Source organism: Lissotriton helveticus, chromosome 1_1 (genome assembly GCF_964261635.1).
Source record: "Lissotriton helveticus chromosome 1_1, aLisHel1.1, whole genome shotgun sequence".
Taxonomy (NCBI): domain Eukaryota; kingdom Metazoa; phylum Chordata; class Amphibia; order Caudata; family Salamandridae; genus Lissotriton; species Lissotriton helveticus.
Window position 1 is genome coordinate 306,466,145 of NC_136057.1, and position 26,485 is coordinate 306,492,629.

Below are 26,485 nucleotides of genomic sequence, written 5' to 3' on the forward strand. Positions count from 1 at the left end.
TAGATCTCAATTTGTGACCCCTAGGAATCACAATAATCACGGGGTTGGTGGCCTGCTGAGGTCAGCAGACCACCATGTCTGTGACTGCTTTTAACGCCTTAACTGCGGCGGTTTTTCCGCCGCGGTGCGGGCATTCTAAAGAGCGGGCGGGGCTGCGTCGGCCGTTGGACGTGCGCAGCACCAGCAAGTTAGCGCTCGCGACATCCAACAGCCGAGGGCAGCATGGAATGGGTTAAATAAAGCAATCTTTTTTTTTGTAAAGCAGCCGCTTTCCTTTAAGGAAAACTAGATGCTTTGCAAAATGTAAAATGAAACGTTTTCCTTTTATTTTTTAAGACCGGGCAGTCGTCCGTTGGACCACTGCCTTCTCTTAAAAATGCTTTTACAACCATTCACAAAGGGGAAGGGGTCCCTTGGGAACCCCTTCCCATTTGCGTAGGGGTTACCACCTGCTTGAAGTAGGTGGTAATATGCAAATGTTTTGCGACTGCATTCACGGTCACAAAACATTCATGCATACCGTTAGGATTCGGTATTTGGAAGGGTTGCCCTAAACACACCCCTTACAAATACCGAATCGCAAACCCATTTTGTGATTCGGTAACAGGTTACCAAATTGCAATGTGGGGTTTGCTGCTTCTGAAAAGCCTTTTTTGTGTTTGCAAATCGGCACATTTTTTAAGGCAAAAATGCTTGATGCATGTGCCCCATTTACTATGTTCCAAGAGCAAATTGTGGTGGTACACCATTTTTTGCTGCTCCTAATTTCGAACCAAACAGCAACATGTAGCCCAGCTAACTGGGTGATTTCTTGTCACAATTACAATCTTCTGTATAAACTATGGGTGTCCTCAAACTATGGTCAGGATGCAGAGGAAGCAGGCCCACACATTTCTCTGTTAGGGATGTATTTTGAATGCCCGCTCTATTCCATCTCAATTTTATTTCATTTGAGAAAATGTAGACATAGCTTTTATCCAAGTAGCAAAGTCGATTTTCAAAAGACCTAGCCACATATGCTGTCTTTATTCTAACCATATAAATAAAGGCATGTGTAGAGTTTGTATTTAAATTGAATTAATCTAAGAAATGCGTTTGTAAAGGAGCTCTTTTAGATTATGCCCGGTTAGACTGACTATTAATTAATTCCTGATAGCATGAATCAACAAATAATGAGCCAGCCTGGCTTGAAATGGCAAGACTAATGTCTCAACCGCCTTCTTCAAACCTCTCAGCCTCCGCTCTACTAGGAGCAGTGCCAGGAAATACTCCTTGTGAGCTGTGCACTAGACAAATACACATAACATAATATAACAAACAAGGGAGGAAAACAAAAAGTATTTTCCACAGTTTGTCACTCACGATCCTTATAGTATGGAGTCCATAATAAGAGGTGCAGCACTATAAGGAGACAAAATTGAAATATTTTGCCTAAAAACATATCTACAAGGCCTATAATAACAGGACAGTGCAGAACCCTCCCTATAGAGAGTTAAAACACCGGAGGCCATTCATAGCCTACTTAGCATTTCTAAAAGTGAAATGTCAGTGAGGTGTCCTACTTAAGTTACTTTTAAAGGAAAAACCCAAATAGATATAGCATTCAACATCAGTTACATTTCTGTGTGCATGTTAGCAATTAAAATGGGCTCTTGTTTAACAAAAAACAACAATTTGATGTTTTAGAGGATATGCAGTCAATCTGCTACTCTTGCAATGTGTATATGCTTGTTTACTCCTTTTGTTGGAGAACCTCTGGCTCCTGATAAAGTTTTATATAACTCTGGTAGGAAGAAGTCAAAGAGAAGAGGGGCCTCCACGTAGTTTGGCCAGCAAAGGCCCTGCCGCTGCCTCATTGAACATGCGCACATATTGAAGAATGTAGGGCTTCTATTTAAAAAATAAGAAGCTAGGACATACCCATTTTTTGCATTTGTGTCTATATGTCAACATCAGCGCAGTATCAAAAATGCCATTTGGAAATCCACAAAATATTCGAATAAATTTCCCTCCAATGAGTGACGGTACCCCAGTGTGAAGACATATTGCAGTATTACCATCACAAAGACCTTAGAAGAAGAATCTAATAGTGAAACTATACAGCATTCGCCATCTGGCTTCAATCAGTCTTCTTAAATTTAGATATAAATGCTTAAAGTCAAAAAGCTCTGCCAAGAAGATGGAAATTTCAAGGTAAAATTGAACAGTTAGTTTTAAAAAAAGGGAGTGTGCAGGAGTGCGAAAATTGAAGCGGCTTTCTTTAATTTCGTATACCCTCCATGCTGGAAACTCTACTGTCCTTAAGAAAATTCTGTTTGTTGTGTAAATTATGGAAATGCGCAGTAGCTCTGGTTTCCTTCCTGTTCATGTGGAATGTAGGTAGCATTTGACATTTTTCCTCGTCTTCTGGTTGGATTGCCTTGTTCAACTCCTATTTCACATCATTTGATTCCACTTTATTTGCTTCATGCAGCCAAGCAATCAACGTTTAAGAGACTTTATATTCGCCACAAATTTGTTTGTAACTTGTTTTCTGATAGATACATCTGCCGTGTGGATTCCTCACCTTGTGAATATCCCCCTTGCGTCAGCAACGTTCGGAATTTTTCTTCGTAGCACGCCGGCGTGGACGACGTCATAGGAGCACGGCATCGCGCGCGACTCCGTCTGACGTCACCGACTCCTTATTAGGCCCACGTCGGCGTGATGACGTCAGTTCCCTTTTTTCCGCGTCTCCGACGCTAACGGTTTTCGGGATCTTCTCGATACTTACTATCTGGCTATTATTTAATCTTTAGTGTTTCTCCTTTGCGATTTGTTTCTTCATCGAGGATGTCGTCGAGGAAGACAGGATTTAAACAATGTGGGTCTTGTGCCCGCATGATGTCAATCACCGACCCACATGGCGATTGTTTGTGGTGTCTGGGTTCAGACCACGACGTCAAGAACTGTCGATCTTGTTTTAAGATGAACCCAAAGGCGCTTCGAGAGCGTGAAGCAAAACTACTCCTCGCGAAGGTAAAGGGGAGAGATGCTGGGAGATCTTCGAGGTCGACGTCGAGACGCTCGAGATCGAAACAAAAGTCTCGATCGAAGTCGAGGTCGGCGTCGAGGTCCAGAGCGGAGTCGAGATCCAAAGCGAGGTCGAGGTCCAGAGAGAGATCAAGATCGAGATCCAAGTCAACTACGGGTCACGCTTCGAGCTCCTCGAAGAGGAAGCACAAGAGGAGAAAGCACAGCTCAAAGCATCATTCGGAGAAGGAATCTTCAGATTCGAAGAAGAAGTCTCACAAACACCATAAGGACTTCGTTTCTCCTTCTCCTGTTCAGTCCATCGGAGGTTCCCCGACTCCGGAACCGGAACCGGATCCGGTATCTTTACATTCTTCTGAACATGAGGAAGAAGAGGAGGTAGTTCCTAAAACTCCGACTCCGATGGAGACTCCTGTGGGCCAAGAGGGTCAGAATGAACTTGTGTTGGTTCGACCTCCTTTAGAGCATCCGGTAGGTTCGTACCCTCCCTTTCCTGGTCCTGGTCAGGACCCCTCGCATTTTCTCAATGCGATGTTTGGAGTGTATTCCAGAGCGATGTACACCACTGGAGCACCTGTTGGTCCCATGGGTCCATTATCATACAATTTGGGCATTCCTCAGTCGTACGCCCCAGCTCCATTTATGCCTTTTATGCCGGCGCCTCTTACACCTTGGCTCGGTACGGCACCACCGAGGTCTTCGACTCCGCATGCGGCTTCGCCGACTCCGGATCGACCTCGTAGTTTGGATCGAGGTTCCACACCTGTCCGTGAGTCTCGTCCTCCGGCTACCCCGACTCCTCGCTCGACGTCGAATCCGGCTCCGTCGGAGTCGTTACCGAATCCGTCGACTTCGATTCGAATAGAGTGGTCGAGACGAAGGGCTCAGTGTCTTCTGGAAGAAAAGGGAGATGAAGATTCAGATGTGGAAGAGGGTGAAATTCTTGATCATGATGATGACTTTGAAGACCTACGTGATGCTAGTGGCCTGGAGCTCTCTCCTGAGTGGGGTTTACCTTCAGCTTCTGATGCTCCTTCTAGGGACGTGGCACCCTATCACGTCGTTATTAGGAAGGCTGCAGATCTTCTCAACTTGAAACTGCCCACGGTTGAGTACAAGCCCAACATACTTACTGAAGTTTTGCACTCTCCCTCTTCTATTGTTGAACCTACGTTACCGTTCACTGATGCCTTATCAGATCCAATAAAAGAGATCTGGAAGAGACCATTATCTGCTCCTGCGGTTTCAAGATTTATTGCAAGGCGCTACAGGGTGGCTCCTGGTGACCCTGAGTTTCTTTCTTTGCACCCCTCTCCTGAAAGTCTTGTAGTGCAGGCGGCATGTTCTAACAGGGCTGCAGGCTCTTTCCCTCAAGTGCCAGCGGACAAAGACTCAAAAAAGTTGGATCAGTCTGCAAAGAAGACTTTCTCTTCAGGGAGCATGGCTCTTAAATCCACTAATGCTACTTGTCTTTTAGGAAGATATGTCCATGCATTGATGGATTCTGTGAAGCAGTTATCATCTAAGCTTCCTGAGGAGGATAGAAAGAACTTCAATGAGGTGGTCTCAGACACTCAGGCTGCTGCACGCATGGTTATTCAGAGTGGCATGGACACGGTTGATTCTGTTGCCAGGATTATGGGCTCTTCTATTGCGACCAGGAGGGCCGCGTGGTTAAAATCCTCTGATTTCTCTGCGGATGTGCAATCAACGTTGCTGGACTTGCCTTTTGAAGGGACTGGCCTTTTTGGTAAAAAAGTGGATGTCGCCTTGGAAAGGTTCAAAGATAGCCGTGCTACTGCAAGATCCTTGGGTCTCCAGATGAGAGGGTCGACAACTAGAAAGTTTAGAGGCTTTGGTAGATCCTCTTTTCGTCCCTTCAGACAAGGCCAACAACAACAGCAGCAACAGCAGAACCCTCTGTATAAGTCCTATAGAGGTAGACAGAAGGGTCGTGGACGTGGGCGTCAAATCTCCTCTTCCTCCAATAATACCCAACCCCCACCCGCATCAGCAAAGCAGCCCTAGATCCACCATTCTGGATCATGTGGGGCCAGTAGGGGGTCGGCTTACTCATTTTCTACGAGATTGGGAATCGGTTACATCAGATCTTTGGGTTCTCAATCTCGTGGAAAATGGGTATGCACTTCCCTTTCAGGAGTTCCCTCCCAATTACCCTCCTTGCCAAGGTTATTGTTCAGAGGACCACCTGCTGCTCCTGCAGGAAGAAGTCCTGGCTCTGTTCCGAAAGGGTGCAATAGAGGTGGTTCCAGAGCAGGAGAGGGGTCAAGGGTGCTACTCCCGGTATTTCTTGATACCCAAGAAGGATGGCAGGCTTCGGCCAATCCTGGATCTCAGGATTTTGAACCTCTATCTCAAACAGGAGAAGTTCAAAATGCTCACCCTTGCTCAGGTTCTTCAAGCGCTGATGGAAGAGGACTGGATGGTGTCGATCGACTTGCAGGATGCATATTTTCACATCCCCATTCTGAAGTCGCACAGAAAGTATCTCCGTTTTACGGTGGGATCGCAGCACTACCAATTTGCGGTCCTTCCGTTTGGGCTTACTACTGCGCATCGAGTTTTCACCAAGGTGATGGCAGTGGTGGCTGCGCATCTCAGGAGATCGGGGATACCTGTGTTCCCCTATCTGGACGACTGGCTGATCAAAGCGGAGTCGCCGGAGAAGGTGCTCCATCATCTGCAGGAGACAACTCAGTTGTTGCACAGGTTGGGTTTTTCGATCAATGTACCCAAGTCTCACCTGGTGCCCTCCCAGCGCAACCTGTTCATAGGTGCGGTACTGGACAGTACTGTATGTCGTGCATTCCCTCCACCTCAAAGGATTCACGACATACAGGAGATGATTCCTTTATTCTACAATGGAGCGGTTGTTCCAGTCCTGAAGGTCCTTCGTCTGCTCGGTCTGATGGCTTCTTGCATTCTGTTGGTCAGTCATGCACGCTGGCACATGAGGGCACTCCAGTGGTGCCTCCGCAGGCAGTGGTATCAACACAACGGAGATCTCAGGGAGTCAGTGAGGATCTCCAGAGAAGCTGCGGCGGATCTGTCTTGGTGGGGCGTGGAAGGCAATCTGTCTCAAGGAAAGCCTTTTCAACTGCCTCCATCAGTGGCCACAGTGATAACGGATGCATCCACTCTCGGGTGGGGTGCTCATCTGGGGGACCTGGAGGTCAAGGGCCTTTGGTCTCCAGAAGAAAGGTTGCTTCACATCAACCTTCTGGAATTACGGGCGATACGTTTGGCGCTGAAGGCCTTCCTCCCTTCCCTTCGCGGTCAGTCGGTTCAAGTCCTGACGGACAACACGACCGCGATGTGGTACATCAACAAGCAGGGAGGAGTAGGGTCGCAGTGTCTCTGCAGAGAGGCTCTGCGTCTCTGATCCTGGGTTCAGGACCATCAGATTTGTCTGATGGCAAATCATCTGGCCGGGGTTCTGAACGTTCGTGCAGACAGTCTCAGTCGGCAGTTCTCTGCCGACCACGAGTGGAGGCTTCACCCGGAGGTGGTTCACGACATCTTTCAGATGTGGGGGACTCCTCGGGTGGACCTGTTTGCCACTTGCGAGAATGCTCACTGCCCGTCAATCTGCAGTCTCCAGTATCCATTGCAAGGAGCCTTGGGGGACGCGTTTCAGTTGAGTTGGGGAAATCAACTCCTTTACGCGTTTCCTCCCATACCCTTGATTCCTCGGGTTCTGAGGAAGATTCGCCAAGACCGGGCCCAAGTCATATTGATCGCCCCGGATTGGCCAAGAAGGGTGTGGTACACAGACCTTCTCCACCTCTCCTCTCACCCGCCGCTCCGTCTCCCTCACAGGGCAGACCCCCTCTCTCAGATGGAGGGGCAGGTTCTACACCCCCACCTCCAGACATTACACCTTCATGCCTGGAGATTGAACGGGGCAACTTGAGTTCTTTTTCTCTCCCTCACGATGTGGTGGATGTCATTCTTTCTGCCAGGCGTGACACCACTAAGACCATTTATTCCTATAGGTGGTCTAAATTTGTTTCTTGGTACAGGGAGAAGGATGTTGACCCTTTGAAGGCTCATTTATCTGTCATTTTACAATTTGCTCTTTCTCTGGCGCAGCAAGGTTTTGCTGTGGCCACGGTCAAGGGGTATCTTTCGGCCTTATCGGTATTTCTCTGTTTGCCGGATCAGCCCTCTCTTTTTAAATCTCCGGTGGTTTTAAGGTTTTTGAGGGGTCTAACAAATATGTTCCCTCCTACTCCTTTTGTTGTTCCTCATTGGGATTTGAATCTTGTGCTGACCTTCTTAATGGGTTCTCCCTTTGAACCCTTGCACAAGTGTCCATTGAGGTTTCTTTCTTTTAAAACGATCTTCCTCGTTGCAATCACCTCGGCAAGGAGGGTAAGTGAGCTTCAGGCTCTTAGTTCCAAGCCCCCATTCCTGACCATTCATGCTGAAAGGATGGTTCTCAGGACCAGGGCTGCTTTTCTGCCTAAGGTGGTTACTCCCTTCCATCTTGGACAGTCCATTACCCTTCCTACCTTCTATCCTCCCCCTCACCCTTCTAAGGAGGAAGAGAGACTGCACCGTCTGGACCCTAAGAGGGCGGTGTCTTTCTATCTGGACAGGATTAAGGACTTCCGGGTTGACGACCAGCTGTTTGTTGGTTTTGCTGGCTGTCGGAAGGGCAGAGCGGTGCACAAGCGCACACTTTCCAGGTGGATAATCCTGTGCATCAAGATCTGCTACTCCCTTGTGGGTAAGGACCCTCCTGAGGGTATTAGAGCACATTCAACTAGAGCAAAGTCTGCAACATCTGCTTTGTCTAGAGGTGTACCTGTTGAGGACATTTGCAGAGCCGCGACTTGGGCCTCCCTCCACACTTTCGCGAAGCACTACTGCTTGGATACCGAGGTGAGGAGGGACGGCCACTTCGCATGCTCTGTTCTCCAAGATTTCCTGGTATAGCAGAGTGGTCACCCTCCTCCGGGAGTGGGGACTGCTGTGGGACTCTATTCACAAGGTGAGGAATCCACACGGCAGATGTATCTATCAGAAGAACAAGTTACTTACCTTCGGTAACGCTTTTTCTGGTAGATACTATATCTGCCTGTGGATTCCTCACATGCCCACCCGCCTCCCCGTTGTCCACTCTGCTATACCTGGTTTTATTGTTTGTATATATTTTGGGTTTTGATTCCTTTGCTATGCACTGTGTGCTATGATGGTTTGTATGTACTGTGTACATTGTATATATGCATATTTGCTGTCGTTGGTCCGTCCGTGTGCCTCGAAGGCACGGAAAAAAGGGCGGAACTGACGTCATCACGCCGACGTGGGCCTAATAAGGAGTCGGTGACGTCAGACGGAGTCGCGCGCGATGCCGTGCTCCTATGACGTCGTCCACGCCGGCGTGCTACGAAGAAAAATTCCGAACGTTGCTGACGCAAGGGGGATATTCACAAGGTGAGGAATCCACAGGCAGATATAGTATCTACCAGAAAAAGCGTTACCGAAGGTAAGTAACTTGTTCTTCATGTTACAAACTCATGTATGCTCTGTGTGCCACATCTGATTCCCTTTTTGTCCTTCATCGGGAATAAAAAGATTAGAGGGAGATTGAGCCTTTTCATTTAAAGTTAAAAAATGAAAGGACCTTCCTGTAATGCTATGCTCTTCAACTGTCCATCTAGCTTTCTGGTTACTGTTGATCATTTGGCTGTCTGACCTAAAGTGTTAATGTCAGGGACTGGATATTGCATGAATCCTTACCATTAGGATAACCTAACTTGTGATTGAGCCCTCTCCAAAGTAGATAAATAAAACAAAAGAATAATATTATACTCTGTAATCCTATTCAGTGCTAAATTATTGGGCATCTGATTTTTGGTACTAAGGGTGTGAGCCGCTAATGCTTGGTAACCGTGATATGATGAGTGTGCCAGGCCTGCTCCGAAAAACAGAGATCAAGTCTGTTGTGTGAATTGCCTGCGCAAGATGCTAAAAAAACCCACATGCTGCAGAAAAAGGCAGAACTAATAACATTTGCTGTTAGTTCCCATGGTTTAAGGTCAGCTTTAAGTTAAGTTATCCCATTATCATTATTATCGAGCCCCTGTCTAATAGGTTTCTGACTTTCTGGACCATTTACAGTCATTGTCCAACTGTAAGTTACCTCAGCTCAGATATAGGTTTTTTCTCCAGACTCCTTGTCAAGATACGGTCATATTCACAAAAGTTAGTTTGATCATACACATACTTTTACAACTAAATTACCCTTTTGATGCCTGCCAAGAATCCACAAAGAGATTTCTGGTGGGCATAAATCCATTTGCGACTGTGGATTTCTCCTCTATGCTTAGAGAGAAATCCACAGTAGTAAATGTCAATCAAGGTGGTATGGTTTACCTTGGAATGGTTGGGAATGCCATAAACTTGTACATTTGTGGGGATTCCCAAACTCCTCCTCAACCCCTTTCCACCTGGAGATAGTCAGAGATTTACTCCAGCCAAATGTTGGAGTATGTCTCATTGCAGGAGGGTAAGGGAAACGGATCACCCCCAGATTTTCTAGTGATTTAGAGGAAGGGATTTCTTCACAGGGGAAATGTTTTCCATCCTGGAAAAAAATGTGCGTTTACACGGAGGCTCCTTTTTCCTCTATGCAGTTATATGTTATGTAGAACTCCGAACGACAAGAATAGGGTCCCCCCGGAATTGCCGCTGCTTAAGAGTTTCCCCTGCTGTGCTGGACAGCAACGAAAACGGGTGTGGTCATGACGAGCTCAGCTCGTCATGAGCACCTGAGAGGTACATGCCATGACGAGCTGAGCTCGTCATGAACATGGAAGGGGGTAATCCAGCGCCTATCCCAGCTTTCCAGGCCTGCTGCTGGTAATGTATTTGAATTGAAATAAAATATAAATGTATGCTCGGGCAGAGATCTAAATGTCTACCCATACATTTATTTCCCTAAATCTTGCCCTTGAAGTCTAGTGTTGTCTTGCTCTGGAACCTAGGGCCTGATTTAAATTTATTTCGGTGGTCAGCCTGCCATCCTCCTACCTGACAGATTATTTCACTCTGTGGCCCTGGCAGAGGTGCTGACAGCCACATCTAGAAATATCCGCAGGTCCTGCAGACATTTCTAGCATTGACAGGAACTGCCTTTATGGTGGTTCCTGTCAGTGCACTGTCATTTTGCCATACGCTTCTGTCAACATGATGGAGATTCATGGCAAACCTACAACGTTTTTTAAATTTTCAAAAAGAACATCCCAAAGCGGGATTTTGTTTTTGAGAATAAAAAATTTAAATTCCCTTTCGCCATGTTGATGATGGGCATTCAAACATGACTAAATGCCCGGTCATCTAAATTAGGTGAGCGGACACTCCAACTGCCCAACGGAGTAGTCTCCCCATTGTCAAACTATGGTCCATCTGCATTTAAATCGGGCGGGCATTGATAGGAAGAAATCTCTGCCTCCCTTGCAGCAGAATTCCCTCTCCTCCAAGAAGTTTACCGTGCCCATGGTGTTTCAGTCACTTATGCAGCAGTTCTTCTGGTATTGCTGATTATAGGGTATTGTTGAAGTGAGAAATATAAATGAATTAGTACTGTTCTAACACCTGCTTGAGCAATACTATATTTTAGTTTGCAAAGTCATTAGAGTTCCCTGCCACACTGATGCCATAAACAAAAGTCAGTTGACAGGATATTAAGGTTCCAATGCAAAACTTTTAAAATGGCCCAAAAAGTTAAGAACTGATTACTTCCAAACTGACCACAATGGAGACCTTGAAGCACGATCTTTGTAAAGACAAGATACACGAGATGAAGTCCAGCCACTGTTTCGGATGAAAGCTAGGTCCGGCTAGACAGAGACATTATGATAGAACAAAATCAATCCTACCAATAAACAGACCACTGACCTGATTCTAGTACTTATCAAAGCACATAATAAAAATGCTATTGCACAAGCAATATACCGTTATTTCTACTTCTCAAGAGGCATATAGTTTTTCCATTTCTCCCATATATTGCTAAAACCTATGTGAAAATGTGACCTTGACTCACTGCTATTAATTCTCCCCCTCCTCTGCTACAATCGAACAAATCTTTAAATGACATACCATCATCCTCAGTATGCCCTACTTTCCCTGTCCCTATCTTACTCTAAGTCAAATGTTCCCTCAGTCTTTACTTTCAGATATGTATCTGTGATCTGCCTACATCTCATTCTATAGGTCACATCTTCTCCTTTCTCTGAAACCCAATAATACAGTTGTCTGTTCTGCCTCCTCAGTTCATCCCACCAATACATTTCATAATGCCACAAAACCCTAATATTGATCTCATTGAGATCCTGTTGATTAATTTTAACCTACATCACAGAAATCGAAGTAAGTGCACTTTTTTCCTCAATGAACAAGACTAAACCTAACAATGAATAATTCTACTGGACTAAGCGCTAGCCTTGGGTTTCAGTCTTGCGGGATACTTAGAATAAAGTGCATCTGTGTCTCACCTGGGGTACTAAGTACTACATAAATGCAATTATAACACAATCAAAATTATGCATCTGCTCAACTCTGTTTACTTATTATGTCACTGATGATGTCATCGCTGACATGTGATGTGATCAGTGATAATTATTATAAACCACCCATCTGCTTTGAAAGAAACCTTATTAGCCTATAATCTAAATGTATACTATGTGTGCAGGAGTATATACTGTGATATTCTATTTATTATCATAGAAAGTGAGAGAAAGACTTGTCACCTGAGAAATGGAGCCGATTATATTAATTGTCCATGTAGTTATTTCTTAATCATATTTTTTAGATTCAATCACTGTCTCAGATTTCTTTCATTTTGTTTATAGAAGAATTTATCTGGCGCAACTCTCATCTCCAATCTCGGAACCCGCCGTCTCAAAGAATACTTGTGCCTAATACTGCCTCCCGTACCACTGCCTTTGGGAGGAGTTACTACATTGGTGCCAATGAAGAAGATGTGAATTTACTTGCACCCTATTTGCCTGAACCAGGGTGTGATTTTAGAGAAGAGGTGGAATCAAAGAGCTGTAAACGAGGTAGGTTATTGTTATGATATACAGTGTGTTAGGTTAGTTCTTTGTAGTTCATCTAAATAGCTATAGGCCTCATTTAGAGTCTTTGTGGGAAGACCCGATGACAGCAGGGTCTATTAGCAAGAATACCATCAAACCAATTATGGCCAGTACACAATAAACCTAATGTAGTTAAAACCCTCCCTCAACCCTCTAACCAACGCTTTCCTCGTGGTGAAGGATGAGTTTAAGACTGAGTGGCACTTTCACGAGATTAAACCTGCGGCAGCTATGAAAATATACCTCCAGTTTTGTTATGGCACCCTTCCCTTTCTCTCTTTCACCTCAGGTTGGGGTCAGCCACATGAACGAGACAGGTGGGCATGCCCCTCCTGTGGTGCCAGGAAGGAAACCATGGAGCATGCACTGTTCTTCTGCCCCACCTATGTGAAGGGGAGGAAAAAGAGAATACTACCAGTATGCCAAAATGTAGGGGTTAAAAAACATGTTGACGCTCTTCATATTTTTAGATATAACGTGAGCCAAAGCATTATTCATGATGTCTGTCCCCTGCTACCTGGACAAGGCGCATGATGTTAGGCTTAACGCGGCTCCTAATACAGTAGTACAGGGTGCTCCCAGTGTCTCTGCTCCCCCTCATGCTGTAAGTAGCACTTTTAGGCATTGTAGCTCATGAATGTACCTGTTCATTATTAAAGCATAGGGTGCCGTGATAAACGTTGTTTTCCCTTATGTGCTGTCACTATGAGGATTTATGGACCAAGACTGCTTTTGTTCACTTTTGTGACTCTTTTATGGAGTTTTTGAAATGTTTGGGCTGCGTCGATTGTATCAAATATTTTATGATGCATATCTGGTCTAAGCAAGCTTTATCGCTTCTTCTGGTGTATGCGTTTTGATTTTATTGTTTTATCCTATGTTTTATTGCTCTTTATGGTTTACAGCCAAGCCCATTGACCGCCCGCCTGATCTTCAAGTAGGCACACCTTCAGTTTAGTATTAAATCTTTTTTATTAAGCAACAAAGGAAAACATTGCATCGAGTACAGCAACCGGTGCCCGCAGAGGCACAAGCCGGTCGAGGACAATTCAGTAGCGTAAACAAGGGCAAGAGATGGATGTGGGCGTTAACACAGCAAGCCGCCTACAACCCATCCGGGCCAGCCACGTCTTAAAGGCTAAAAAGCGGGTGCATGCTGTATTGATTATGAAACATGAAGAAAAAAGGAAAAAAAAAACACCCTCCTCCCGCAACCACCCCCCTCCTTGTCCACAGAGCAAAGAGGGTCACCTCTCTAGTGGGTTCCATGGGTTGCAGATCCGCCCGTAGTCTTGCGCTTGCGTGGCTGCGCTTTAGGTTCCGCAAGCGGGGTGTCTGCGAGGCGTAGCAACCGCAGGTATCGGGGCAACTCAGTTCTCGGAATTCTCCTGTCAGCAGGGTCAAGAACGGCCGCCAAAGTGCTGCAAATTCTTCTCCCTTCCCTGCCTTCGCCAGTGATAGTTTCTCCATCCTCAAGATCGCCCATAGCCTATGTAGCCAGCCCATTTGTAAGGGGGGTTGGACGGCTCTCCAATGAGCTACTATATTTTGTATAGCTGCCCCTAGTGCAATCGCAATAAGCCTCCCTCTCATGGATTTCAAGGGGTACATCAAGACGTTAGGAAGGCCAAGCAGAACATAAGCAGGGAACCTGGGGAGTTGAGTATCTAGGTGTGCGTCTATCAAATCTAGGATTGAGGTCCAATAAGGCTGTAAGCGGTCGCAGCTCCAAAGTAAGTGCTCCAGTGTTCCAAGCTCCCCACACCCCCTCCAACAGCGGTCGCTAACTCGGGGGTACCAGCGATGCAGGCGTTCAGGTGTGTGGTACCAGTAGGTGACCACTTTGGTCATAGTTTCGGTAAGGCCCGTGTGGTAGGCAGAATGTCTGGCTCTGTGGTAAACACCCTCCCATTCCTTGCGTGTGAGTTGTCTCCCCAAGTCCCTCTCCCACCTGGCCCTCCCTGCGTTGTAAGTGTATATGTTGGTGAGGAGTAGGTGTTGATGCAGGTCAGGATTAGTTTTTATCGGAGGTGCGCGTCAATAGCCATTTCTCGTACGGGGTGAGGAAACGCTGTGCATCGGGTCTAACCGACGGTTGTAAAGCCCAATGGCGAACCTGCAGGTAGGTTAAACGATCCGTTTCCGGTATGCCATAGTCCTCCTTCACCTTCTGAAAGGGAAGGATGCCTTTAAGATCAAACATATGTCCCAAGGCCCTGCATGGTGTAGTCCTCCACGTCACGAACGCCCGGGGGTCAAGGCCGGGGGAGAAGTCAGGGTTGTCAAAGAGCGGCGTCATGGGGGAGGGGAACGAAGTGAGCTCCCGCTTAACAGCCACTTTGTCCCATACATCCAGGACGGTGCTTGTGATTAGCGATGCGTAGAGGTTGGGAGGTCTATGGCACCGTGGCAAGAATGGGACACCCTGAAGCGTACGACCCGCCACCGCCTGATCTTGAAAAAGTCAGTGTTTGCCAGATTCCAGTTGGTGCCACTCCACCTGAGTGCGAAGTTGGGTCGCCTGAAAGTATAAAGTGAGGTTGGGCACTCCTACTCCGCCATGCTCGGGGGGAGTATAGCGATCGTATGTTTAAACCGTGGGCGGCGACCGTTCCAGACAAAGCGTACCAGGTCCGATTGTGTCTTCTGGAGCCAACCCGCCGGAGGACTTATAGGGAGGGTCTGAAACACATAGAGGATCTGCGGCAGCAAAGTCATCTTGGCAGCCGCCATACGACCCAGCCAGGATAGTGTAAGGCGCTTCCATCTCCTGAGGTCATCGCAAAGGCGGGAGCTGAGTCTGGCATAGTTGGCATCCGCGGTGGCTCGCACCATCGGGGCCAACAAGACCCCCAAGTAAGGAATGGTAGACTCAGACCACTGCAGGTCAAACTCAGCCTTGGCGTCCGCTAGCACTTCCGGCGACATAGATACGTTCAGTGCCTCTGATTTCTCCACGTTAATCTTAAAGCCTGATGCCAGCGCAAAGGTGTGGGGCTCAATAAAGAGCGCTCGGAGAGATTGCATCGGGTTGGTCAGGGAAATTAAGATGTCGTCTGCGTATAGACTGATTTTATGCGTGTCCCCGCCTAACGGGATGCCTGTGATGAGGTTATGCTGCCTAATACGTTGCGCCAACGGCTCCATGTAGAGCGCAAACAGGAGGGGAGAGAGCGGGCATCCCTGCCTGGTCCCCCTGCCGATCGGGAACCGCGGGGAAGTGTGACCGTTAACCCGGACTGCTGCGTTTGGCTGGCGGTAACAATTAAATATACGATTGCGGAGGGTTTCTCCTACCCCGAACCGCTGTAGCACCAGGTCTAGATAGGGCCAATGCACCCTATCGAATGCCTTCTCCGCATCGATAGTGAGGAGCATGCAGTCCGGCCTCGTCCGCGACGCAGCCTCGATGAGGTGGAGGACTCGCCTGGTGTTGTCGCTGGTCTGCCGTTGTGGGATGAAGCCCGCTTGATCGGGCTCCACCAGTTGCTGCATGTATGGTGCCAGTCTACCTGCAATGATGCCCGTGTAAAGCTTCAGGTCGATGTTTAACAGGGATATTGGCCTGTAGGAGCTACACCGGATGGGGTCCCGTCCGGGCTTGGGAATCACCGAGATTGCCACCTCCAACAGATCCGGGGGGATGGCACCTGGCTGATCGAAGGTGTTAAAAAGGTCTTTTAGCAATGGGGCCACTTGTGGACAGAAGGTTTTATAAAAGGCCGCTGTGTAGCCGTCCGGTCCTGGTGACTTCCCCAACTTGAGGCGGGATATCGCTGAGATTACCTCCTCTAGGCCAATGGGCCGGTCGAAGAACGCCGTCTGTGACTCATTCAGGGATGGATGGGAGGCTCCCTGCAGGTAATCATGGCCATTCTGCAGGTCCAGGTGGTCCGCCATATATAGTTTAGTGTAGTAGTCTCCAAAGGCCGCGGCGATGGCCGCGTCCTCCGTGATGGGGGCACCATGGCTAGGCTGGAGGGTTCGGATATGTTGTCTCTGACGCTGCTCCCGTAACCTGCTCGCTAATAATTTCCCGCAGCGGTCTCCTCCTGTATAGTATGCGTGTCGAAGGCGCATGGCGGCGTATTCTGCCACATCCTGGTTTAGAGCCGACAACATCTTCCGCTCCGTACAACACCTTCAGTTTATCAGCAACAGATCCAAGGTGGCCCAACAGAGTTCAGACCTTAAGGGTTCAGGTGATTTAGAGTGGGCAGTCAAATGGGCAGTTTTTACTCTTCATCGCCAAAGGGTAAGACCTGGTGATAAAGGACAGTAAAACGTTTAAATGACCACCACAACACAGAAGTTAACTCCCAGTGTGTGGAGGTCATTAGTTTTGGATTTTCCAAAAACAAAATCCTGATTCCGGAGTTTGTTTTGAAAAACCAAAGGCATAAAAAGTTTGATGAACGTCCATCAGTTTGATGGTACGGCATTTAACATTTTTAACACATTGGCAAGAACCCCTGTGACAAGGGTTCCCCCAGTCAATGACTAGAGAGGGTGGAGGGCTGGCAAATATCTGTAAATGCAGAGGATGGGTACTCTTTATTGGAAAAAGGGGGAGGGTTTTTTGGTTACACCAGACTAGGTGTTGATCTCAAAGCAGATTGTTCATGAAAAAACTGTAGACCTACAAATATACAACACACTGAGAGAAACATTAATTCGAAAAATAGACTGTTTTATTATTTTTTGTTTTTAGAGAAAAAAGATTTTTTTGGGATATAAATATTTGAAAAAAACGGCATCATATCACATGTATTAACATACTCAATTTTCTACAATCAGAATAAATGTTTGTAATTAATCATCAACATATATATATGAAAAACCACCACTATATTTTTTTCAAAAACTGTCCTGACTAATGCCGATGTCTCTAATGCATATTATATATTATGGCAACAGCCACTATTGTAAAAACATTATAACACAAAACATAAGTTTGTAACTGTCATCACTGGTAATGATGTTTGTTGACTACCACCAACGCGTTTCAGCAAGTTGCCTTCCTCAGGATTTTCTGTACCAGTGGTTTTAATTTGGGTGTATTTGGTCTTGACTGGAGAAGTGCTGTATGCAACTCGGTGTGTAAGGGTAACCAATCGACCACAATTCACTGTTTCTCTAAATCTTTTAATGACCCAGCTAGTCCTCTCAAGATGATCGGTGCAGGTGATATCAAATATTATATGAACTCAGTAGTCCTAAAAAGTTGTTAGCGTCATGTCCATCTATCTTTAGTTGAGGCCTGCTCGCAGTTTAAGCTGTCATGTTGGTAAGATGATCTTACTCAATGTTTTGGATCTTATTTGTCCTTGACTGGGTAGTTTGCTGACTGATACTCGATTTCTCTAGAGAACCAGTTGTTTCCAGTGGCTCTATGTTTCTTAATCTTCAGTAGACTGGCCTTTTCTGCTCCTGAAGACTGGCAATTATTTGATTATCAGGTACGTTACTCTGATGGTTAAGAGGTCTGGATATACTCCTTTCGTGCTGTTCAACTGCAGTCCCTCCCGTCGAGCTGGCTCACCGGCAACCAAATGCTATTATTTAGTAGTGCAGGAACACTCCACGGAGATAAGGGTCTTGATAACTCTTATATAATGTATGTGATAATGTAGTACATGATATTCCTTCTGTGGCTTAGTAGATTCCAAAGGCCAAGAATTATGCGAAGAAATATAAATAATGGCGCTCCTAGTAAACAAATGAAGACGCGCTTAATCTCCGGGCAAAAGTTCTGTTCCTGACTGCTCGAGCAGTCAGGAACAGAATTTTTGACCACTCAAGACCCTTATCTCCGTGGAGTGTTCCTGCACTACTAAATAATAACATCATAGACCCTCATCCTAAAGAAATATATATCAAGAAGACTGTAATCAGATCAATACGTAGAGTCTAACATGCGCTAAAAAAAACAAGTATTGAACATGAAATTCATACAGATAAGAAGCACCAGCCCCACATTTTGTAAATCGTCGGTCTTTTCATATACAGGAATCTGTGGCTCGATTCCCAGAACAAGGCGCTGTTATAGCGTCGAAACGCGTGTCGGAACCTATTCCATTCTTGCCACGTTACTACTTACTGGATTAGATAAAGACAGTCTCTCTTTTTAATATTGTGATTTTTATATTGTACATTTTGTGTTTAAAATCAACTGTTCAATTAATTGTGTTTTTATCTATTAATTTTTTATAAAATAGATCCTATTTTACATAATTTTCACTTGCTTGACATTGCATTTTCTCTGTTTTTGAATGGCAAATTAATCATAGACGTTCTAGGAAGATATCCACATCGTGTTTTACCCTTTCCTAGAAGTTCCTTACTTTGTCAGGGGGTCCTTGATATTTCCTACAAGCGGCATTAGACACCTTCCGGCCACTCTCTATTGGGAAAGAAATCACAAGTGTCCAGGTCCCAATCCGTCTCCCACCACCGCTTGAGTTTTCGATTCCTCAATTGATCCCTATGGACCATAGGTGACACTACAGAAAGTTGAGGCCTTTCATTCTGGCTGTGGTTCCGCTTTCATTTTACCGACATTGCCAGTGCTGATTCCACTCTGGCACACCCGGTTCCGGCACACCCTGAATCAGATAACATACAGCCACTACCGCAGAACTGTCCTCAGAGACTCAGTCATCTTTGTGGTTCCAATTTGTACTAAAGTTTACCTCCTGGAGATTACAAAGGTGGTGATGATTTACTCCCACATTATGAAGATGCCTGTTTATATTTGGACCAACAGGAGGACATTGTGCTTGATAATATCCCTGATACAGGGTTTTTGTTCCTCACTGGGCAGCCAACAATAAAGAGTGCTTCATTAGCTATGGTAATTCGATGTGCTGCTGAGGTCCTGGACTTACAACTGCTTTCTGTTGAGGTTAAAATACATGCATGTGGATACTTCCATTAGGAACAAAGGTGGAGTCATCTGGGCCACTACTTGTATTTGTTTCCAGGTTCAGAATGACCACAGATCACTTAGATGGGTGATGCAAATGCAGGAGAAGAATCATAAATTGTTTTGGTGGTCCATCTTGCTATAGGGAATATACTTCATGGTGGAACATCCCCCTGGGATTTACCACGGTAATGCTGATAGCCTGACCCTAAGGTCAGTCGATGCAGTTTGCCTACTAGGCTGATACACGTGTGCCCTCTGGGGCACAGGCAGCGAGAACTTGCCTGAAGACCCATGCAAAGTTAGGGCTCCCTGGCTGAAACCATTTAGGATGGCAAGGATGCAGCCAAATACTACAGTTGGGCTGGTGATCAATTGCTTGGGGCAAGCAGTCAGCACCAGTGTGGAGTTCTGCCGCCATGCATGGATGCCCCCACTGACTTTTTAGGAGATGTCCAGACATCTCTAGCATCATCCCCCAGACATACTTGTGTTGTCATATCTTGTTTCATCTGAGTAACTTTAGCTGATCTCTGCCACCTCTGTCCCTGGTTGGGAAGAATGGGAATGGGCAACATCTGTCCTGCCAATGTGAGGAATATTTGTTTCTTTGAGGTCTGGTTGCAGCTTCATCTCAGCAGGTTGTGTGTCATCTGCCTTGATCAGCCCTCCCAAAAAACGCTCTGCCAGACACCTTTTTCAGGAAGGATTGAGCCTTCTGTGTGACTGTGTAAGTGCCAACAAACATTCTAAATGAAGGATCTCTGAAGACCTGACCTTCTGCCACTGCACCAACCTCTGACGTTGCCTAGTCTACCAGTTTCTCCAGTATTGTATGTTCGAGGCATTTGAGCTGTAGATCATATGCTTTAGCATAGATCGTCATCTGGTGTTGGGTCCGGATGTTTGCACTTCGTTTTTCTTCGAAGAAGTCTTTGTAGTCACGAGGTAGGTGACTCATCCTTTCGGTTATAGTGCGCATGGGTATCAACTCCATCCCCCGATTGTTATTTCCGCCACGGGTTCCGATGTGTATTGCGACGCTCCGGTTTGGTATAATTTTCGAACCTCTTCGACGCACAATCCTCTACCCTCAATGGTACTGTCTATCGATCACGGTTTCCCATTCAACGCGCATCGTCTAAAATCTCTAAACCTTCGATTGGGAACTTTGAGGCGGGCCGTCGAGCCTACCCGTGCTGACCACACCAGCAGTCAATGGAACGGAATCCATTCAAGTTATGTCCCGGGTGTCTTGCTAAGTTTCACCTCACCAACTTGCACGAGGTCTACAACCTCTGCCTATCTCCGAAACACGACAAGAAGGACTGTGAATCTTGTCGATCATTCCGATCGAAGACAACCATCTGTGATCGTTGGGCTTGACGCCATGAGATGCACTGTGCCAGCGCCTCCGTACCAGATGTCTTCGGCGAAGATTCTGATTCCCACGAGCCCGATCCAGAAGCAGAGGAAGACGAACTGGTCTCCGAAGCCGATTCTGACATGGAAGAAGAACCGACTATCACTCCGGGTCAACATACCGTGAGTACAGATCCCCCTGTGCCCACTCACCCATAACCTGCGGATCCTGTATCACCTTCGCCCTCAGGTGCAGCTCGGCACTGAGAAAAGGTTTCCGACGCACGCCCTCGGGCTCGCCTGCAAAACACAAACACAAGCCTTCGGGCTCGGGCTTGAGCCAGCCTCATTCCGTAGCCAAACCAACACCTTCGGCACCAAAACGCAAACACAAGGCTTTGCCAGTCTCCACTACACCAGCACCGAAAACACCTTTGACACCGAAGTCCTTGGAGCCGAAACCCGTCAAACACAAAGACCCAGAGCCAAAATCTTCCAAACCTCTAGCTTCGGAGCCAAAACACGCACCTAAAACTTTGGAGCCAAAATCCACACCAAAAGCTTCGGAGCCAAAATCCGCACCTAAAGACTCGGATCCAAAGCTTGCTAAAAAGCACTCTGACTCAAAACACTCAGCGCCCAAAGAACTGCAACCTAAATCAACCCCGTTCAAAGAACCTCTACCCGAACAGCCACCTTTGGATCCCAAACAAAAGAGACTCCGCATTGACCCAAAAACCGGACATATCCAGGTCATTCTTCCTAAAAAAAATTAAGCTAGATCTTACAGAGGATCCTCCTTGCCTCAGAAAAAGAAGGACATGGGTACTAACCCTTCTCCTCCCTACATACCTCCCTCACCTCCTAACCCAAATTTGATAATTACACTATCAAATTCACCATCACCTCCACCTAACATACAGGACGGAGGTGATGGGGATGGAGATGGGGATTCGGATGAGGACCATTATGTGCCACATCACATACGACAGGACACTGATCCCTGGGACAATTATGATAAAGATCCAGACCAGGATAATGACCTCAACCTGTATCCCTCCAGACCCTCCCCACCTGATGATAACATAGGTTTTGCGCAGCTTATTAACAGGGCTGCTCAATATCACGTGGTGAAGCTCCACTCAGACCATCTAGAAGAGGATTTCCTTGTGGAGACATTCACACATTCACAAAGGTCTTCTAACACGTTTCCAATGCTCATGGGCTTACTAAAACACACTGACGAAGTATTCAAAGAGCCAGTTAGAGCTAGAATACGAACACCTAGAGTGGATAAAAAATATAAACCCGCTCCTACAGACCCGGTATATAGAAAAGGCCAGTTGCCTCTACACTCTCTTGTTGTAACTCACGCCCGCAAGAGAGCTAATTCTCAAACCACAGGCGATTCCCCTCCTCCTGATAAGGAGTCAAAACTTATTGATGCCTCAAGCAAAAGAGTGGTTTCCCAGGCGGCTAACCATTGGCGTATTGCCAATGCTCAAGCTCTGTTAGCACGCTATGATAGGGTTCACTATGACGAGTTGGAAAAACTCATGCAACACTTGCCGGATGAGTAAAAAACTAAGGCTAACTACCTCGTCCAGGAAGGGAAGCTCATCACCAACACTACCATAAAATGAGCTCTAGATGCGGCAGACACAGCATCTCATGCCATCAACACTAGCGTACTGTTACACAGGTACGCTTGGCTTTGAATCTCTGGATTCAAGCTGGAGGTACAATCCTCCATACTTAATCAGCCCTTTGATAAAGAGCATCTGTTTGGGCCATTAGTAGATACTTCATTAGACAAAATGAAGAAAGACACCGAAACTGCAAAGTCCAAGGGGGCCTTGCAACTGCCTTCTAACTGGGGTTCCTTTCGCCGCTCCTTTTATAGGGGTGGCTCAAAAACAGTGTAATCAGAAAACCCCTCCTCTTCATATAGTGGTAAAAACCAATCTAATTCCTCCGGAGGCTATTTTAGAGGGAACTACAGAGGAAATAATAACAAGGGAAGAGGTAACTCCACCCACACTTCCCCTGCCAATAAGCAATGACTTCCCTCCGCTACCCCTGATCATCCCACCTCTGTCCGGGGACATCTCTCACAGTTCCTACCTGTCTGGAATTCCATCACCTCAGACAGATGGGTAAGAAAAATTATCCAATATGGTTACTGCCTGGAACTTATCAGCACTCCCCCAATTATCGTTCCAAAACAATGTGTAATTTCACCAGAACACCTAAAGCAAGATGTTCTCTCTCTGTTACAAAAACATGCGATAGAACCAGTCCCGTTCCATCAACAGGGAACAGGAGTGTACTCCCTGTACTTTTTAATTCCAAAAAAGGACCGCTCTCTAAGGCATATACTAGACCTCAGACAGCTAAATCTTTACGTTCAGTCAGACCACTTCCACATGGTCACCCTCCAACAGGTGCTCCCATTGCTTCAAAAAGTTGACTGTCTATCCTCTCTGGATTTAAAGGACGCCTATATTCCCATCCACCCAGCTCACAGAAAATATCTCAGGTTCGTGGTGGACAGACACCATTATGAATTCAAAGTTCTCCCCTTTGGGGTAACTACGGCACCTAGGATATTCACCAAGAGTCTCGCTGTGGCCGCAGCTCATTTAAGAAGACAACACATTCACTTCTTCCCTTAACTGGACAACTGGATAATAAAAGCCAAATCACAGCACAGCTGCTTACTTCACACTCACAAAACAGTACAACTGCTTAACGACTTGGGATTCACTGTAAACCTCACCAAGTCTCACCTCCAGCCGTCCAACACGCAGTGTATCTAGGAGCTACAATAGAGACTTGCAAAGCTCTAGCATACCCCAAGCCAGTCAGGATACACAACATGCTAAACCTCATATCACAATTTCAATCCCAACACTCACTACTAGCCCGAGTGTTCATGCAGTTGATCGGCATGATGGCTTCTTGCATTCTAATTGTCCTTTACGCAAGACTTCAAATGCGTCCCCTACAGGAATGCTTGGCACGTCAGTGGTACCAGGCTCAAGGTCAGGTAACAGATCTGGTGTTGGTAGACGGCCGCACACCTCACTCTCCGCAGTGGAGGAATACACCAAACCTTTCCAAAGGGCGGCCATTCCTCGACCCGGTTCCACAGATAGTGTTAACAGCAGACTCATCTGTTGAACTTGGCCCTTTTTGCAGGGTCATCCCTGAACCTTTTTGTCTTCCTCCTGTATTTTGTCTGACCTGTTTTTGTTGGTTTTATGACTCTGGGCACTTTACCACTGCTGATCAGTGCTAAAGTGCATATGCTCTCCCTATTATAAATTGATGTATGGATTAGTGACTCCTTGATTGGCTGGTTTGGTTTACTTGTCAGACCCTAGTACAGTGCACTGCGTGTGCCCAGGGCTTGTAAATCAGATGCTGATAGTGGGCTTGCAGCACTGGTTGTGCCACCCACAGAAGCAGCTTGTAAAGTGTGTCTCAGGTCTGTCATTGCAGAGCCTGTGTGCAGTTTGGTACTGCCATGCTGACTGGGCAAGTGCACCTACCTGCCAGTCCCTAAACCTTCCCTTTTCTGCATATTAGTCACCCCTGCAGTGCATTGTGGGTAAAAGGTAGGCCCAGCCCTGATGTGTGTGACATGTCCTAACAGTGAATTACAGCCATTTTCGTTTTTCACTATTGCAAGGCTACCCGTTCCCCATAGGCCAGAATGGGCAGTTTGATTATTACATCTTGTAATCCTAACTGACTCAGGAAACCAGGTAGAAATTTGAGTTTAGTATGCCTGAACTCAGAATGATAAAATGCAGTTGGTTTTAACATTCTGTGTTTAAAAATACCACTTTTAAAAAGTAGGTATTTTCTTGCCTAACCATCCAAGCCTGCCTCTGCTAGGTTGTGTATTCCTTGTCTGGAGTTTGAGTGACAGGGGCTGGAGGATCCCAGGAGACAGGATGAATCAACACAGGGATGAATAGAGAGATCTGCATGCAGATGGGTGGGAGGAGTTACACCTGGGACCTGAATCGGGCTGTGCCATTCCCTCCACAATGCTGGCTCCATCTCCTGTGGTGCGTCTGATGTCGCTGCCCTGCACTGTGAAAGGAAAGGAGTCATGTAAACAGAGTTCTCCAAGACTTACCAGAACTGATTTGGACTAGGCAAAGGCCTCTCTGCTTTCAGAGAACAAAGAGAAAATGAGTATAAAAGGGGGGACCCAGACTCCAGAACTTTAGATCACTCCTGAGAAACGAGAAGAAACCTTTGCTGAGGAGAGGAGCCAGAGGAACTGAGGAAGAGACTATCCTTAAGCTGAATGAGTGCTGTTTGGGGGATTGGCCTGCAGTTGTTTTTCTGACTGCCAAGGAAAGGAGAAATCCCTTCTCTTCACTTATCAGCTTGGCTCCTCACTTTATTGAATTAGAGATTGAACTTACCCAATGATTGCAAAGCAATTTTACAAAATTCTTGAGCTCCTTCCTTGCTCAAATGTTACTCTGCAAAATGGAAAAGTTTCTTTGTGTGGTGTAGCGCTCATTCTCTACATCCTCTTTCATCCACACCGGAGCAAGTGTTACTGTATAGCTTACACCTAGCTATGGCGGGGCTCTCACATTCGTCCATTAAGATCCTCCTTGCTGCAATTTCTAGATACAGACGACGTCTGGATCAATCTTCATTGTGGTCTCATAGACTTATTAAAGACTTTCTTAAAGGCCTATTCGGGACCTACGATCTTAACATAATTAATGCGTTCTCTATTTGAACCTATACACAAATGCAACTTAACATTTCTCTCCTGGAAGGTTGCCTTTCTCTTGGCCATTACGTCAGCCAGACGTATCAGCGAGATTCAGGCTTTTTCTTCAAAAGAACCAGTTCTTCCATTTTTAGCAGATAGGGTTATTCTGAGTAGAAAATCCTTATTTCATACCTAAAGTACCATCATCTTATCACGTCAATGAGCCTACAATTCTGCCTACATTTTTTCCAAATCCAACCACGACGGTGAAAAAATCTCTCCATTCTCTGGACATTAAACGCTGTTTGCAATTTTACCTGCAAAGGACAGAATCCTTTCGTAACTCTGCTCAGCTGCTGGTTTCTTACTCTGCTCCCAGGAAGGGACTCGCCCTAACTAAGGCCAGGGTTGCTCACTGGGTCACTTCAGCTATTGTATTCTCCCATGAGAAGGCTGGACATCCATTGCCTGCAAGAGTGCAGGCCCATTCAACATGAAAGGTCGCAACTTCTTCAGCCCTGTTTGTGGGGGCTTCTCTCTCTGACATTCGCAGGGCAGCAACGTGGGCGAGGACGCATATGTTCACAAAGCATTACTGCCTAGATGGTTGGCGGAAGGCAGGTATAGCCATGGGACAAGCAGCTCTTCGTCATCTCTTTGCTTAAGGTAGGAAGTTTGTAGCCAGCCTGATTTATTTATCTACTTATTGTGTTTATTTTTGTATAATCTATTTGATTATTATTTCTACTTGCATTAAGAGAAATCTGGTTTTATATGTATTCTTTTCTGATACTGTCATGGTGGGATTGTTCGCCTTCCCACCTTCATTGTTATTGCTATTCACATATAGATATACTGCTCTTTAATCGGATTCAAGCATGTGAATCTATAAAAGATACAATACTGGAGAAAAAACAAGTTACTTACCTGTACCCTGTGGTTCTCCAGTATTGATATCTTGTATAGATTCACATGCGACTCACCCTCATCCCCGGTTAGGCTCACCATTCTACCTCAGGGTGTAATATATATATATATATATATATATATATCTACAACAAAACAGGTCAGCCCACAAGGTTGAAGTAAAGCCACACAAAGTTTAATGGGCACATTCGAAATTTGCATCCATTTCACCGCATGCCAGCAGATACACCACTCAATTGCAGTCTTTCAAAATGATCATCTGCCTGACGCGTTTCAGGATCTTCTCATCCTTTCTGCAGAGGCATAGTTGAGAAGAGTGAGAAGCAGCTTTTCTTCGCGCACTTAAATATATATCCCCAACAC

The 26,485-nt window shown here is 46.1% G+C and overlaps 1 protein-coding gene across 7 annotated transcripts in view; it reads left to right on the forward strand.

The window, feature by feature from the left end:
* Positions 1 to 26,485, forward strand: part of AGBL3 (AGBL carboxypeptidase 3) — an 873,099-nt gene that overhangs the window by 715,899 nt on the left and 130,715 nt on the right. For all 7 annotated transcript variants that reach the window (XM_078669865.1, XM_078670168.1, XM_078670098.1 and 4 more), the window contains one exon: positions 11,913 to 12,122. In XM_078669865.1, coding sequence (XP_078525991.1) covers positions 11,913 to 12,122 — 210 coding nt within the window. The remainder of the gene's footprint in view (positions 1 to 11,912; positions 12,123 to 26,485) is intronic.